The sequence below is a fragment of the Ostrea edulis genome, chromosome 7 (genome assembly GCF_947568905.1).
Source record: "Ostrea edulis chromosome 7, xbOstEdul1.1, whole genome shotgun sequence".
Classification (NCBI taxonomy): Eukaryota; Metazoa; Mollusca; class Bivalvia; order Ostreida; family Ostreidae; genus Ostrea; species Ostrea edulis.
The window spans coordinates 73,829,119-73,843,854 of NC_079170.1; the positions used below are offsets into that span (position 1 = coordinate 73,829,119).

The window sequence follows — 14,736 nt, forward strand, 5'->3', positions numbered from 1 at the left end:
GTTGCGAGGCAAGCAACAACAACCAAAAATGGCCGACATCTTTGAAGCACACCTTCATCCTGGACCCCCTTTTACACATATTGGAGTGGTTGTATTTGGACCCTGGTCCATTGTAACTCGAAAAACACGAAGCGGTCAGGCTCAAGCTAAGAGATGGGCAGTAATATTTACTTGTTTGGTGATACGAGCAGTCCACATTGAAGTAATAGAGGAATTGAGCACTTCTAGCTTCATCAGTGCATTACGTCGTCTTACAGCCCTTAGAGGTGAAGTACGTACCATTTGCTCAGACCGTGGCACTAACTTTATAGGAGCCACTTCGGAAATGAATATCAACAAGATTGACATCGACAATGCACAGCTGAAAGACTTCATGACTAGGAAAGAAATTCAGTGGAAGTTCAACCCCCCACACGCTTCACACATGGGTGGGGCCTGGGAGCGGCTGATAGGTGTCTCTAGGAGGATATTGGATTCTCTGCTCACCGATCCTAAAGTGACAAGACTTACTCATGAAGTTCTGGTGACCTTCATGGCAGAGGTATGCTCTGTTATCAATGCGCGCCCTCTGAGTGGTATTTCATACGACCCAGATTCACCCATTCCTTTGTCCCCCGTAACGTTACTTTCCTTGAAAACAAAACGTGTGGTAGACTCTTTCAACTTAGAAGAGTTTACAGCAAAGGATTTGATGAAGGACCAGTGGCGCTGTGTACAACAACTTTCGAATTGTTTTTGGAAAAGGTGGAAAATGGAATACCTTTCTTCACTCCAACAGCGGATGAAATGGCAACAGAATGAAAGAAATCTTCAAGTTGGTGATATCGTCCTTCTTCGTGATAAGACCCTTCATCACAATGATTGGCCGATGGGAATTATTGAGAACACATATCCTAGTGTTGACTCTCGTGTCTGCAAGGTAGATATGTGTTTCGGCTCAGACAGAAAGATTTTCAAACGTCCAGCAACGGAAGTTGTGCTTCTTATATCAAACAAACAGTAATGTGATTGTGTTCAGATAGGGTTTTGAACTGATTAGCACAGAAATCATTTTATGAGCATATATGTTACAAGTTGGTAGTTCGTTCATAATTTTGTTTTGAAAATAGTAGTGATATTATCAAATCAGACGGGGAGTGTAGTGTAATTACGCCATATCAATCCGGAATTCTCATACCTGGTTATGTACGGTTTTGTTTTCTATGTATATATTTTCATTTCCGGTATCATATCCACGAGATTGTAACATAATTCTATTTTCATAGACAGCGGCAACCATGTAAGTTTTATTCTTGAAAATTGTCAGAATGATATATTGTAATGTTTATTTCACTATGCAAAGGTTGAATTGTGGAAATTATAAGTAATTGTGTAAATGCTGTTCATTTCATTTTCGAGTGAATACTATTTTTAATTTTGCAATGTTATGAATCTTTAGACTGTCTTGAATGAGATAATTTTGAATTTAGTAAATTATTTGTGCATTATGAACAATACAAAACTGATTATCTACTGTTCAGTAATTGATACTATGTATAATATACAATGTTAGGACTCTAAATTATATTTTTGAATGTGTTGATTAATTTGACACAATGTTTGTATGTAAATCTGTATTCATTTATTGAAAAGTTACATGAATTACATATTTCTTAGTATTTTTTGGTAGCTTTCACAGAATGTCTCACAATGATGTCTGTCCCAGACCCTTGGCTGATCAAAAAATGGATTGCATTTTGAACTTTGGTTTGAGGCATTTTGTTAACTGGACAAAACAGTCTTAATGCCAATCCCTGCAGTAATAGGACAAAGTCCTAATATGCAATCTTACACGTCTGATCTAGTTTGCCGAGGGAGGATAATTAAGTACCTGATATGAAATGTTGAAATGTGTTGATGTTTTCAACACATTTTCGTCCACAGTTCGCTCCTATGCAATACTGAGGATAATAGAACTTTTCTGTATAGCTTGGAGACAATTATCGAGTTGAGCTGTGTGGAAGATTTTAGTGCAAAGTAAGTTTGGTGTCCTTTCTTACAAGCATTCAAGTTCTCCTGCTGGGGTCAAATGTGGAGTTCAATAAGATTAACAGGTGAGTGTCTTCCATTGAAGAGTGAGCATCAGTTTTCCTTAGGTGTTAAATTAATGTGTCCGTATTAAGTTTCTTTTTGGATAAAAATAAGGACATTAGATTGGATTTGTTTGCATTCCATGTAAAGTAAGCGCAATTCAACAAGTGTTGTCTGCAAGCGTTGGAGTAGTGCTTGGGATGCTAAAACGCCCATTTTTGTGCACATATTCTGTATTTCATATCATTGCTCCTCACGATGATATTAACAGCTGCGAATGAGAAACTTTAAATGCACTGTGCCACAGCATATATAATCAGAAGTGGTGTGAATCAAATGTGAATTCTAAAAAATGCTAAAGAACTTCATGTAAATTTGAAATCGCAAATCTTTTATAAAAGTAACAACAAAACTTATGCCTTTTCAACACTTTACACGACCATTCCTCACGATACTTTCTGACATCATAGACAGTTGCTTTTCAAAAATGGAGAAACGAAATATTCCTATCTAGTGATCACTGATCCAAAAAAATGATTTTGGTAAACACCACTGTGATTCCACGCACAAGTACTCTGAATTTAAAGAAAACAAATGCCGAAGTTCATCATTGACAATATTTTCGTAGTCTTTGATGATCAGGTCTTCCATCAGTTTGTTACTTCATGAAGCGCGTTAGTTTATTCTCTCTCTCTCTCTCTCTCTCTCTCTCTCTCTCTCTCTCTCTCTCTCTCTCTCTCTCTCAGATATATGTTCTTATATATATATATATATATATATATATATATATATATATATATATATATAAAAGCATGAAAATCCAACGACACCCTACTTTCTTATAGTGTCAGATCTAAAAAGATACAAGGTCAGAAAAGTAATTTATAAAGGCGCTGATTACGCCACGAGCCTGTTGATTATCTAAATCTCAAATTTGCGACGCAACCCATGTTTTTACCAAGATACATGTATTACATCAACAAAGATCACACACAATTGAGCTTCAGTATCTCGAACTCCGTACAGTGTATACCAAAATAACCTTCGCTGTCATACGGGGACATCATGCTTTTTATGATGATATGAGATGAGGGCATGTAATTGAAATGTAATTATTAAAATGTAATAATTATCGCAATTGCATACTGGTATATGTTTAGACATACCCTTGAATACATATGATTACTTGTAATTAATAATATTCAGTCAATTATATAGAAAATAGGAACTAATTATAACTTTATTACAATAACCGACTTTCACTTCTCCATCAATTATCGAAACCAGTGTTGTGGAATTCTCATATACAGTACATACCAGATATCGACGTCACCGTGTCCGTTCCCAAAATAACGGGAGGAAATTGGATAGAATTATACTACTGGTGAGGAAATGCAAAACAAAGATTCTCGGCAGTAAGACATGTTGAGTTGTCGCTCTTTGACCTAAATCTGATAGCATAGACTGAATACCAGGTAGTTTCCAGTGCGTGTTGAACTCAGTCGACAATTACAGGGGTAGTTGTACGAAGAAGTGTGTGTATACTTCAAAAAAGAAACAAAGTAGGACGATCTAAAACATCAATTACAAATGCGATTTTCTAATGTAATGTCCTATGTACGCCAAAAACATAGCTTGCATTATCAAATTCACACACTTTGTAGAAATATTTCGACCGTTTTACCGGTCTTTTTCAGTCGTGTTTTTCTCTCGTAACAACGTAACGCAAGACTACATACCCGAAAGTACTATGACGTCACAGTAAATACTATAAACGTCAAAGTTGATATTGCGCGAAAAATATTTGAGAAAGGTAAGAGTCTAATTTTTGTTTTTAATTAGTAATGTCTTATAAGACTTGTATGCAAAGAACGTGTTACAATAACTAATTACAACAATATTGATGTATTTACGATTAACCACTTACTGTAATTTTCCTTGTTTGTATTCACTTAGGCCATCAGAGAGAGAGAGAGAGAGAGAGAGAGAGAGACCTGTGAAAAACACTGGTTCCATGAAAGGTGAAGATAACGACCAGTGATCCATCTGTACTATAAGGTATCAAACCCATGTAAGAAACTTACAGTAACTATCCGTACGACTATTGGTACATGGTACAGATGCACATGTACATGTAAAAAAAAAAACAAAAAAAAAAAAAAACAACGATGACAGCTGAGTCGTGCTCATTTGAGCAGACGTTTGGGAGATGCAACACCATTTTAAAACTTAATCTTCTAAATGTGTGAAATACAATGTCCCTGATAATGTTTACTGTAAAAACAAAGGTAATATACGAAATCAGATATAAGTTCAGTAGTTGGTATATAAGTAGAATACAGGTGAAAAAAAAAATGGAATATTAAAACAGCCTCTCTTAAGATATACATGTATGTAATAAACAGTGTAATTACTGATTATTTTTTCAAATCGGAACTTCCTATTTACGTGTCTGAGTTTACCACGAATCATTTTTCTAGACAAGCAACTGTTCATGAGGTTCAGGTGAAGGAGCTTTCCGATTTACTATCCTTAGTTTACTCGACAAACCATTGCTTACTTTCCAGACTACTAAGAATGAAATTGTGATATATTTTAACTCTTCTTCTGCCTTAAAATCACCAGCTTTATATTCTCCTTCAAATGTACTGTATTTCCTCGATTCCTAAAAAGAACACAAACCAGGGGCATAGCTAGGACTATTTCAATGTGTAGGCCCAAAAGATGAAAACAAACTTGTTTGCCAGTAGCTTACCTCGATTTAAAAACTGACTATACGTAGAACAAGCTCTTGCATATCGAATCAGTTGAGATATATAAACACTATATGCAGGTGATCATTCTAATATACAAAGCATCAACAGACATTACAAATTGTACAACTTTTCAAAGATTTTTAAACTGTTAAGTCGATAGAGTAATTGTGATCCCATTAAGTTTAGAGAGAAAAAAAAAATATAACCATTATTCAACCACAGTGGTGTTCTAGAAGTATAGCGCTCGCCCCGCAAGCGGAAGATCGGGTTCGAATCCTGGCCGCGACAGACCTACATGTAAGTTGTTAAAACAGGTAGTGACAGTTTCATCGCCAAACGCTCGGCATCAGGGGTCCTTGGATATGACCTTAAAAACGGATGTCCCGTGTCACAGTAGGTGTGGCACGCTAAAGAACCCCTACTGCTCAATGGTCATAAGTGCCGAACATAGGCCTAAATTTGAAGCCCTTCACCGATCTTGATGACTCTCCATATGAGTGAAAAATCTCGAGAGGGACGTTAAAACATCTAACCTAAATACTACACTTGGCTACTAATTCATTAATTACCATATGCTCTTGTAGACGGGTATAACCTTTCATATTAACAAATTTTATTAAAGAATGTTTTGTGCCAAGTTTGGTTCCCTATACATTCGCATACATGTAAAATTTTGATCCCCTATTGTGGCCCCACCCTACCCCAGGGATCATGATTTTTACAAAGCTGAATTTCCTCTATGCCATTAAGCTTTCATGTAAATGTCAGCTTTTCTGGCCCAGTGGTTCTTAAGAATATTTTCAAATGGTTCCATCTTTTTTGCATGTTGTTATTATCTCTCCTTTCGAATGAGCATGGTCCTTCATATCATCAAACTTGAATCCATTTCACTCATAGATGATTTATGCCAAGTATCGTAGAAATTAACCCAGTGATTCTGGTGAAAAAAATGAAACTGTGAAATGTTTACAGACAGACGGACAGTAAGATGACAGGCACTTATCGTACTTTTTGATTAGATTTGATTAACGATCCCGATAGTTTCCGAAGCTAGACGATAAAGAATTTTCACAATGAAAGGAAAAACCTGATGAACGCAAAACACGATATGATAGGCTACACGCACAATACGATAGGATACACGCACGATACGATGGAATACATGCAAAATGCGATAGGATACACGCACGATATGATGGAATACACGCACGATACGATATGATACACGCACGATATGATAGGATACACGCACGATAGAACGCGATAGGAATGTGAAGAATAACGTTGTGGGCACTGTACATGACATGAATCCTATTTTCATGCACAACAAAAGCATGACATAACTGGTGGGCACACAATTCCATCTTATTATAAACCCATTTCTCTCTCCATAATCCATAAGCAGAATACTGTTCTATAACAAACCATAAGCATAATACTGTTTTACAACAAACACTTCATACAACACCCATTTCCATCACCATGAAAAGTGAAGGTAACGAACAGTGACCAATCTCATAAATAATCTCATAAATCCCACTAAGAGTACAGAATTGAGATTACTGCATACACGGACCCTAGGACATACCAGAGATTGGCGCATGCATTCAGGAGGAGTAAGCATCCCCTGATCAATGGTTGCATCAACTGAAAACCATCTAACTTAATCAGCATCACGTACCAATGTCATAGGCGCCCCAATACCTTAACCAGACAAGGACCCTCTGATTCCTGACTCCTACAAACCAATATAACTTTTATTATACTTGTGCATAACTTTTGAAAGAATGCTGAACACCATGTGAAGATGGTTTCTGGAGAAACAAGGCATGCTGGATCATGTGTCAAGTTAATTTCGTCCCGGATGCGGCACAATAGACAATTTTGTTAAGCTAAAAGTCGAAGTCACAACAGGAATGAAAAAGAGGCAGTACATGGTGCAGTCTTCATCGATAGATCCAAAGCTTCTGATCTTGTCCGGCATGCTGGGTTGATAGGCAAAGTTCGTCACCAGTGATGGGTTAATATGCAAAATTCGTCACCAGTGTCACATCACATGCAATGTACTCTGTTTCATCCGGGCTTTTAATTGCTGAAACATGAAGTTTCCGTGCAAAAAGGCAGAAATTATACGAATACTAAGTCAGTTCGATATGTGTATTTTACCACAGCGTGATAACGCTTTACACGATTCTGTGGATAGCTCGATTCAATACCTTTCCAACAGTATAGATACGAGTCTTCAGCTCCCCATAGTTTTGAACTTATAACAATTTCAATAGAGCCAGTCGTTGACCACTGTTGTAAAATTGGTTGGGAAACGGGTTGAGAATATTGAAGAAATTAGAGCTTATATGAAAGTTCGCACAAATCTCGGTCATTCGGTAATGCAGATTTTTACCAAATTGATGGAAGTGTATGGGTCTGATAAGGTATCTTATGAGACAGTTGGTAGGTGGAGAAAGAACTTTCTGACTGACACAGAGTCCGTCAAAGATGCAGTAAAATCTAGCCGACCTGTGACTGTAACAGGTAAGGCAAATGTCTCAAAAGTCGGGAAAATAATTGAAAGTAATGGCAGATACACGATTCTTGATATTGGCAAATCTGATGGCATATCTCTATCATTTTGAATTTAATTTGAAAGTACGAAATATTTCTGCCAGCTGAATACCGCATATATTGACAGATGACCAAAGACGGGTACAAGTACAAACTGCTAAGAAATTGCTGAAAATGTTTTCCAAATTCAATCAAAGACAATTTGCAAATATTGTTATTGATGACGAAACATGGGTTCACTATTTCAAACTAGTAAGAAAAATTGGAAACAAAAGATGACTAACTAAACACGGTAGAAGACCTGTAGTTGCCAGAAAAAACCATAAACACAAAGAAGGTTCTTTATTGCATATTTTTCTCATGTGATGGTAAAGCCGTACAAATTCCGGTGCCGAAGGGCAAAAGTGTTACAGGTCGGTATTACCAGGGGTCTGTGTTTGCCCAACTATCTGTTTTGTATTGCTTGTAGGAGTTATGAGATTGATCACTGTTCGTTATCTTCGCCTTTCACTAAAACCTCTAAATATATTATCATAACGACGCCGTGTCAGGATTTAGGCATGTTCGTCTACATGATGATGCTCCATCACATACAATTAAGCTTGTGAAGCAATTTTTGAAGTCGGAGAAGGTTACCGTCTTGCCACACCCACCATACTCTCCAGATCGAGCCCCATGCGACTTTTCTTCCCCAAAACTTAAAAAGTTCTTATCTGGTCGTCGTTACAAGACCCTACAAGACCTTGGCTCAGCCATCAGTCAGTGCCCCGGAGGTCTACCTAACTCGGCGTACCATGGGGTATTAAATAAATAAAATAGAAAAAAAATAACGACGACGAAATCTTGAAGGTAAAAAATGCTATGGTTCTTAGATATTTCTACGAGTTTCAAAATGGCAAAGGCAAAACCAGTTTGATTGTGTGTTTAAAGTACCTGTGATCGACCATTTGCAGTATTTGTATATGTCCCGGTGCTTGGGAGAGTATTGGATCGTTAGCGACGACATAGTGTTTCTACTAAACCACAAGCAGCAAAAATGTTACGAGAATTAGAAATTACGTCTACAGTTTTCTTGAACTTTGGTAAATAAATTATTTTTTTCTCTGATAGTTCTTGAATATAATTCGCTTATTAATTGTACGTAGTTGTAGATTTTAATGATACAATGATAAAATTCTACATGGTATCGAAAACTCTGATCGATTTTCCAAATATCGCCAAGTTGAAATTCCCATTACTTATCGTAACAGGAGACATTGTAACTCGGTAATGGAAATTAACATCATCTTGAGCAGCCCAATCACAGTTTGAGAGTGAATATCGCACCTGCATCCATATTTCTATGCTTTACACCTCTAACTAGAAGAAAATCAAGCATAAGCAAAAATACACTTATAGTCATATCAGAAAGCATCATCCATGTATGCATAGACAAGACATTAATTATTGGTGTGCAGACACATAGTCAGTGTTAAAAAAATCGTCTCTATGTTCACAGGTGTATACTTCGCATTGGCGGGTTGTTATTACAGATCGTACTATAACAGGTACTATTGCAGTTACAGTTACTATGACTACAACTACTATTACATGTAAGTATTTTTGTTAGATACAGTATGTACCTATATATTTAATATATTTGTGGTATAATACTACTACTACTACTACTACTCTCTCTCTCTCTCTCTCTCTCTCTCTCTCTCTCTCTCTCTCTCCACAAACTCTTAGTAGTGAGTTTGACCTTTTGAGTCTGAAACCAACAGAGGTTGTCCTCTCTTGATAACAAAGCTATATGTGCAGCACCATATCAGTCGAACACGACATGTGACTTCCAGAGAGTCTACAAGTCCGACAGTGACCTTGACCTTTGACCTAATAATGAACAAGGCATTTCGATTCTTTTGTAGCATATAAGCTATAAGTAAAGTATTAAATCAATCGGACATAAACTGTGGATACAAGCTCAGAGATACACACATACTGACACTCATCTACACACGAACGGTTCCGTTACTATATCGAATCGCGAGGAGATAATAACAAATATATATGTGACAAGTACTCTATAGTACTGAATGTTTACAATTCATCAGCATTAATTGCACATTTTTCAAATTGTAGACCGCTAGTTACCATATATCTAGATATTCCAGACTCTGTATTATTTATTGACGAAAATTGGTTTGTTTTTGGGGATACTACATTGTAATAATTTGTTCACAAGCGTAAGATTTTTGAATTTACGCCTTACATTGCGCAATATTGAACCGACTACCGACTCTTTATTTTCACCTAACACTAAATTGCAAGCAACTGTTTTATCATATTTATTTGCTAATTCATATTCTATCACATGGATTATCTAATTTTGAAAATTCTCGATCTAGTGGTGACGGGGCAGTAGATGGAATTATCATCGGGGTGTTTGTGGCTATTGGATTGCTGATATTCGTCTTTGTCTGTGTTTGTATCAAGAACTGCAAGGGAGTTCACATCCGAACGAGGTCGCGATTCGGATGGCCAGTCGCGAATTTAAATAGCGCGGTGACGTACCAAAATACAGGTGATTGATTTGGTTTTCAACTGTTAGTTTTATATTCGGTTCTTAAATCATTATGCAATCAATATATCGAACAATTAATAATGGCAAGATTTCACTATCAATATACATGTATTTAAGTTTTTGTTTCCTCTGAATAAAGCAGATCTTTATTGACCATGAAAAAACACCCCAACATGATGTAACGAGAGCTGAACGTTCTAATAAACAAACAAACCAAAATTATGGTTCTGTTTGGTTTGGAGAGATGTTATATAAGATGTCTTTTCTTGTACTTTGCAGTTCGACAAACAAGATTGTTTCATCAACAGCCATATCCAACTACTACACTGAATAATACAACGGCTCCCGTCCAAACACATCTATACGGAAACACGCATGTTCAGTACGGGATACCGCCACCCTTCAATGCACCGGTACCGTACAGCGCCACCTATACAGCTCCTCCGCCGACCTATTCTTCTGTGTTCACTACGCATGGTCCAGTGGGTAAAATGTAAACCGGTTCACTCCTTCGTCTGAGGAATCTGGTACTTCAAAGACATAAGATGGATACTTGATAAAGAGATCACTAGGGCTGGTAAAAATGATGATTGGTTAATTCAATCGTGGTCCTCAAATGAATTACATTTCTGAAAGATCTCGTAGTTTCCGCACGTTGAGCACCCCCTTGCAAACAGTATACTCGTATTCTTAATTAATACATTTAACTTCGGGGTTTTGTCTCAAATCAATATAGTGAAATAGGAAGAGTGCTAAAGGTTTGTGTTAAATCCTATGGGAAATGAATAGCTACCATTTGCCCAACCATGCAATGCATATATCTATTCAACAGGGAACATCAACGTGTAGTGTGTTGGAAAGTTTAAATGATAATCTTATTAATCTAACTATATTGTTAGCAACTTCAATAAATGTTTATAATCATGTATTACTATTTTTTGCGTGTTTTTAATTTCCGATAACTGAAGTCTGTCTTTGTGCGTAACTGGCACAATGAAATGTGACTCGTAATTAAGGTAAATTGATATATTACTCTGTCAATATCATAAATATCAAACATGCTATAGGGAATCCAATACAAGTAGTTGCATTATGACATAAAAGCAGTAAATCTGAATATCGAATGATGGACATGTCACGCTCGTTTAATGGTCACAGTGGGGACGGTCTTCATGGACACTTGGGGCTGGTTTAGCTGTGTTGGTGTTCGTCGACAGATCGCAGGAGTTTGCGGTGACGGTGTTCGTTGACTGTTTGCAGTGGTTTAGCGATGTCGGTGTTCATGGGCAGGTCAATCTAGTTTAATGATGACTGTGTTCATGGGCATTTCTCGGTAGGTTAGTGGTGACAGTGTTCACTGGCAGGCCACGGTAGTTTAGTGATGACGGTGTTCGTGGACAGGTGACGGTAGTTTAGTGGTGACAGTGTTCGTTGCCAAGGCACGGTATTTTAGCAGTGACGCTGTTTGTTAGCAGTTTGCGGTAGTTTAGTGGTGACGGTGTTTGTGGACCGGTCGCGGTAGTTTAGTGATGACGATGTTTGTGGACAATTCGCGGTAGTTTAGTGGTGACGGTGTTTGTGGACAGGTCGCGGTAGTTTTAGTGATGACGATGTTTGTGGACAATTCGCGGTAGTTTAGTGGTGACGGAGTTCAATGGCAGTTTGCGTAGTTTAGCGGTATCCGTGTTCATGGGCAGGTCACGGTAGTTTAGTGATGAATGTGTTCATGGACAGGTCTCGGTAGTTTAATGGTGACGGTGTTCACGGGCAGGTCGCAGAAGTTTAGTGGGGACAGTATTCACGGGCAGGTCGCGGTACTTTAGCGGTGATGGTGTTCGTGGATAGGTGGCGGTAGTTTAGTTGTGACGGTGTTCATGGGCAGGTCGCGGTAGTTTAATGGTGACGGTGTTCGTGGACAGGTCGCTGTGGTTGAGTGGTGACGGTTTTTATGGACAGTGCACGGTTCTTTGGTGGTGATGGTGTTCGTGGACAGGGCATGGTTGTTTTTCCGTGATGGTATTCGTTAGTAGGTCGCAGAAGTTTAGTGGTGACGGTGTTGGTGGACAGGTTGCGGTAGTTTAGTGGTGACGGACGGTGTGCGTGGACAGATCGCGGTAGGTTAGTGGTGACGGTTTTCGTGGGCAGGTTGCTGTGGTTTAGTAGTGACGGTGTCAGTAGACAGATCGCGGTAATTTGGTGGTTACGGTGTTCGTGGATAGGCCAGGTTGTTTCGCATTGATGTTGTTTGTTGACAGGTCGCGGTAGTTTAGTGGTGGCGGTGTTCATGGACAGATCGCAGTGATTTAGTGGTGACGGTGTTGGTGGACAGGTTGCGGTAGTTCAATGATATTCGTGGACATGTTGCAGTAGTTTGGTGGTGGTGTTGTTCGTGGGCATGTACCGAACTGGAAATGGATGTACCCGCATGTAAAACGTATAGCGTTTGTTTATAAATGAAAACAGACAAAACGCTTACAGATCATTCATTTAGAATCAAGTCAAGTAAATAGCAAACTATCAAATGCAATCTGCCCTAATTAACAAAATGAGAATATGCTTGCATGTATCAGTTACTTTATTTTGATTGGCTATGCTGTCATCTTTCCCAATCGACAATCCTCGGATAATTCCTTTACGAGTCATTTAATGATTTCCAAGTGGTTTTGTTTTTCATCTCCAAAATTATGAGTGAAATATTCTCGAGAGGGGCGTTAAACAATATACAACCATATAACCAAGTACAAAATATGGAAGCCTCCCGATTGGTTGATAAATACGGACATATTCATTCATAAAGTCGAGAACTTTCTTAATCATATGGCCACGGCTATGACGTAGTGTGAACGGAGATATTTATTTCAGTACTGTGTATTTGTTGAAAGAATTTGGTCACGTCTTTCTTTCTGGATGTTACAAAAGACAGGGAAATAGTGCAATTTGATATACAAACAATGATGTTTTGCCTATTGATTGAACATGAATAAATTATTAATGTGATTACTTTGTTGGTCAATAGATGCACAAATATTTTCAACCTCTAGGAAAGGTTTACCATTCACGTTTAATGATATTTTAGGATCTTTACATTTACACTATTTACATGAAAATTCTAATCGACACAAATGTCTTTATCAAAAGGTGATCAAAATAAAAATGTCGTTTTGAATGACTTAATAATTTGTATCAATTAATTGCTATTATTTCAAAATGCTACTCATGTTCTTATTTTCCCAACAGTGTGAATACAAGGATGAAGGTTGGCTTGTATGGTTATTTATGTTTTAAAAGCCTATAAAAATATTTTAAAAAGCAAACAAAGAAGAGAAGATCTTAAACGATTTTAGCAAACAACTGTGCTCTTTCTTTTTTATAACGTAAGTGTCATGACACTTCGGTTGTCTCGTAGATCACTGCATTGACAAACGTGTAGGTGACCTAAACTAACAAAGGGGTCCCTAATTTGCTATTTATGGACACGTATTCGGTCGGATACATTATTTCCGGTTTGTCCTATGCAGTTTTCGCCACATCATTCGCAGGTCGTGCAGCAAAGTATGTTTTTTGGCTGTACAGTTCATATTTGATCGAACTACAAAGGTCATTCCGTTTTTAAATGTAATACAATTTCCGGTTTTAAAAAACACCTGGTTCGATCAAGTACATATCTTACAGGCTGTCAAGATCCATTTCTTAATTTTCTAGAACTCATTAGATATGCATACGATACTCGTATCTAACCTTACTTCATCAAAGGGATCCTCAATTGCCAAACAATGAAAAGTTCGTCAACCCCTCGATTTGAATAACCCAAACAACAGCTTATATGATTTCATGTTGTAAAGTAAGGCAATTTTGAACTATTTTTGACTTGTCGGGGGCTGCCACTTCGAAGCCCTCGCTTAGTATACTCAAATGCTGTTGGACTGTTATCTTTATCACACGATTTTCATTGCTCAGCATCCGAGGTGAAAATGCAAATGACGGCTTGTTTACATTTCGTTTAGCAACGGTAAGGGAACTAACTGTAGCAATGCCAGTCAAAAATGTTAACATGAAAATTTAAAATGCTTTTAACTGTGGGTATTTTTTGGATCCTTTCTAAATATCAATACAGAAAAAATTGACTTGATACAACAATATTTAATGAAATGACAGGCAATTTAGTATAACACCCGTGTGGAATATGAAACACTTTGATTTACAAAAAACCAGCTAAAAGCGTCTCAAGACTGATTCATTTAATGAAAAGTCAAATTTCTATATTTTATGACATCTAGGTAACATATATGCATCTATACTAGTAAAATAACCAAAAAATAAAACTATGTCACCACTTATGGGACAGTCAGCAACTTCATAAAGACATCAAATTATGGTAATTTATCATGCTTCACCGCCGATATTGTTATTTTTTAAACAATCTCGTTTGATGGTTTGTCATAAATCTCACTTGGCAAATGCTCTGGTATAAGTCTACACAGTAAATGTGCATTTCTTGGAAGATACATTTTACCTAATAATACATGTAATGATTTTGTTTCAGTTCTGACATAATAGATCTAGACTATAGAGTCATTCGATGTCGGCAATACTTAAGAGCAAATCAAATATCAATTTCAATAAACCGTAGACATGTTTTGTTATTTAAAGACAATATAGAATAATTTAATTTTCATTGTATCCTTGTCTCTGATTGGTCAAATTCCAATTCAGGAACGCAAGTTATTTTTGTATAACCTGGTTTGGTATGGGGATACACCCCCTTGACAACCAGATGTCGGAACT

The 14,736-nt window shown here is 37.4% G+C and overlaps 1 protein-coding gene across 2 annotated transcripts; it reads left to right on the forward strand.

The window, feature by feature from the left end:
* Positions 1–1,940: 1,940 nt before the first annotated feature.
* LOC130048491 (cysteine and tyrosine-rich protein 1-like) lies at positions 1,941–10,656 on the forward strand. 2 transcript variants are annotated; one of them, XR_008797283.1, is made up of 4 exons: positions 1,941–2,016; positions 8,887–8,935; positions 9,776–9,951; positions 10,231–10,656. XR_008797283.1 is itself a non-coding variant. In XM_056145334.1 (4 exons), exons 1-4 carry the CDS (start codon positions 8,425–8,427, stop codon positions 10,446–10,448), a joined length of 489 nt encoding a protein of 162 aa, XP_056001309.1. In that variant the 5' UTR covers positions 8,413–8,424; the 3' UTR covers positions 10,449–10,656. The 2 variants fall into 2 exon arrangements, 1 of the variants encoding a protein (XP_056001309.1); XM_056145334.1 differs by lacking the exon at positions 1,941–2,016 and adding an exon at positions 8,413–8,470.
* Positions 10,657–14,736: the final 4,080 nt, after the last annotated feature.

Coding starts and splice junctions, on each gene's coding strand:
- LOC130048491 (XM_056145334.1), top strand. CDS start 8,425: ATGTTACGAGAATTAGAAATTACGTCTACAGTTTTCTTGAACTTTG. Junction 8,471..8,886: donor TACAGTTTTCTTGAACTTTG/GTAAATAAATTA, acceptor CTATGTTCACAG/GTGTATACTTCGCATTGGCG. Junction 8,936..9,775: donor TACAGATCGTACTATAACAG/GTACTATTGCAG, acceptor TTCTCGATCTAG/TGGTGACGGGGCAGTAGATG.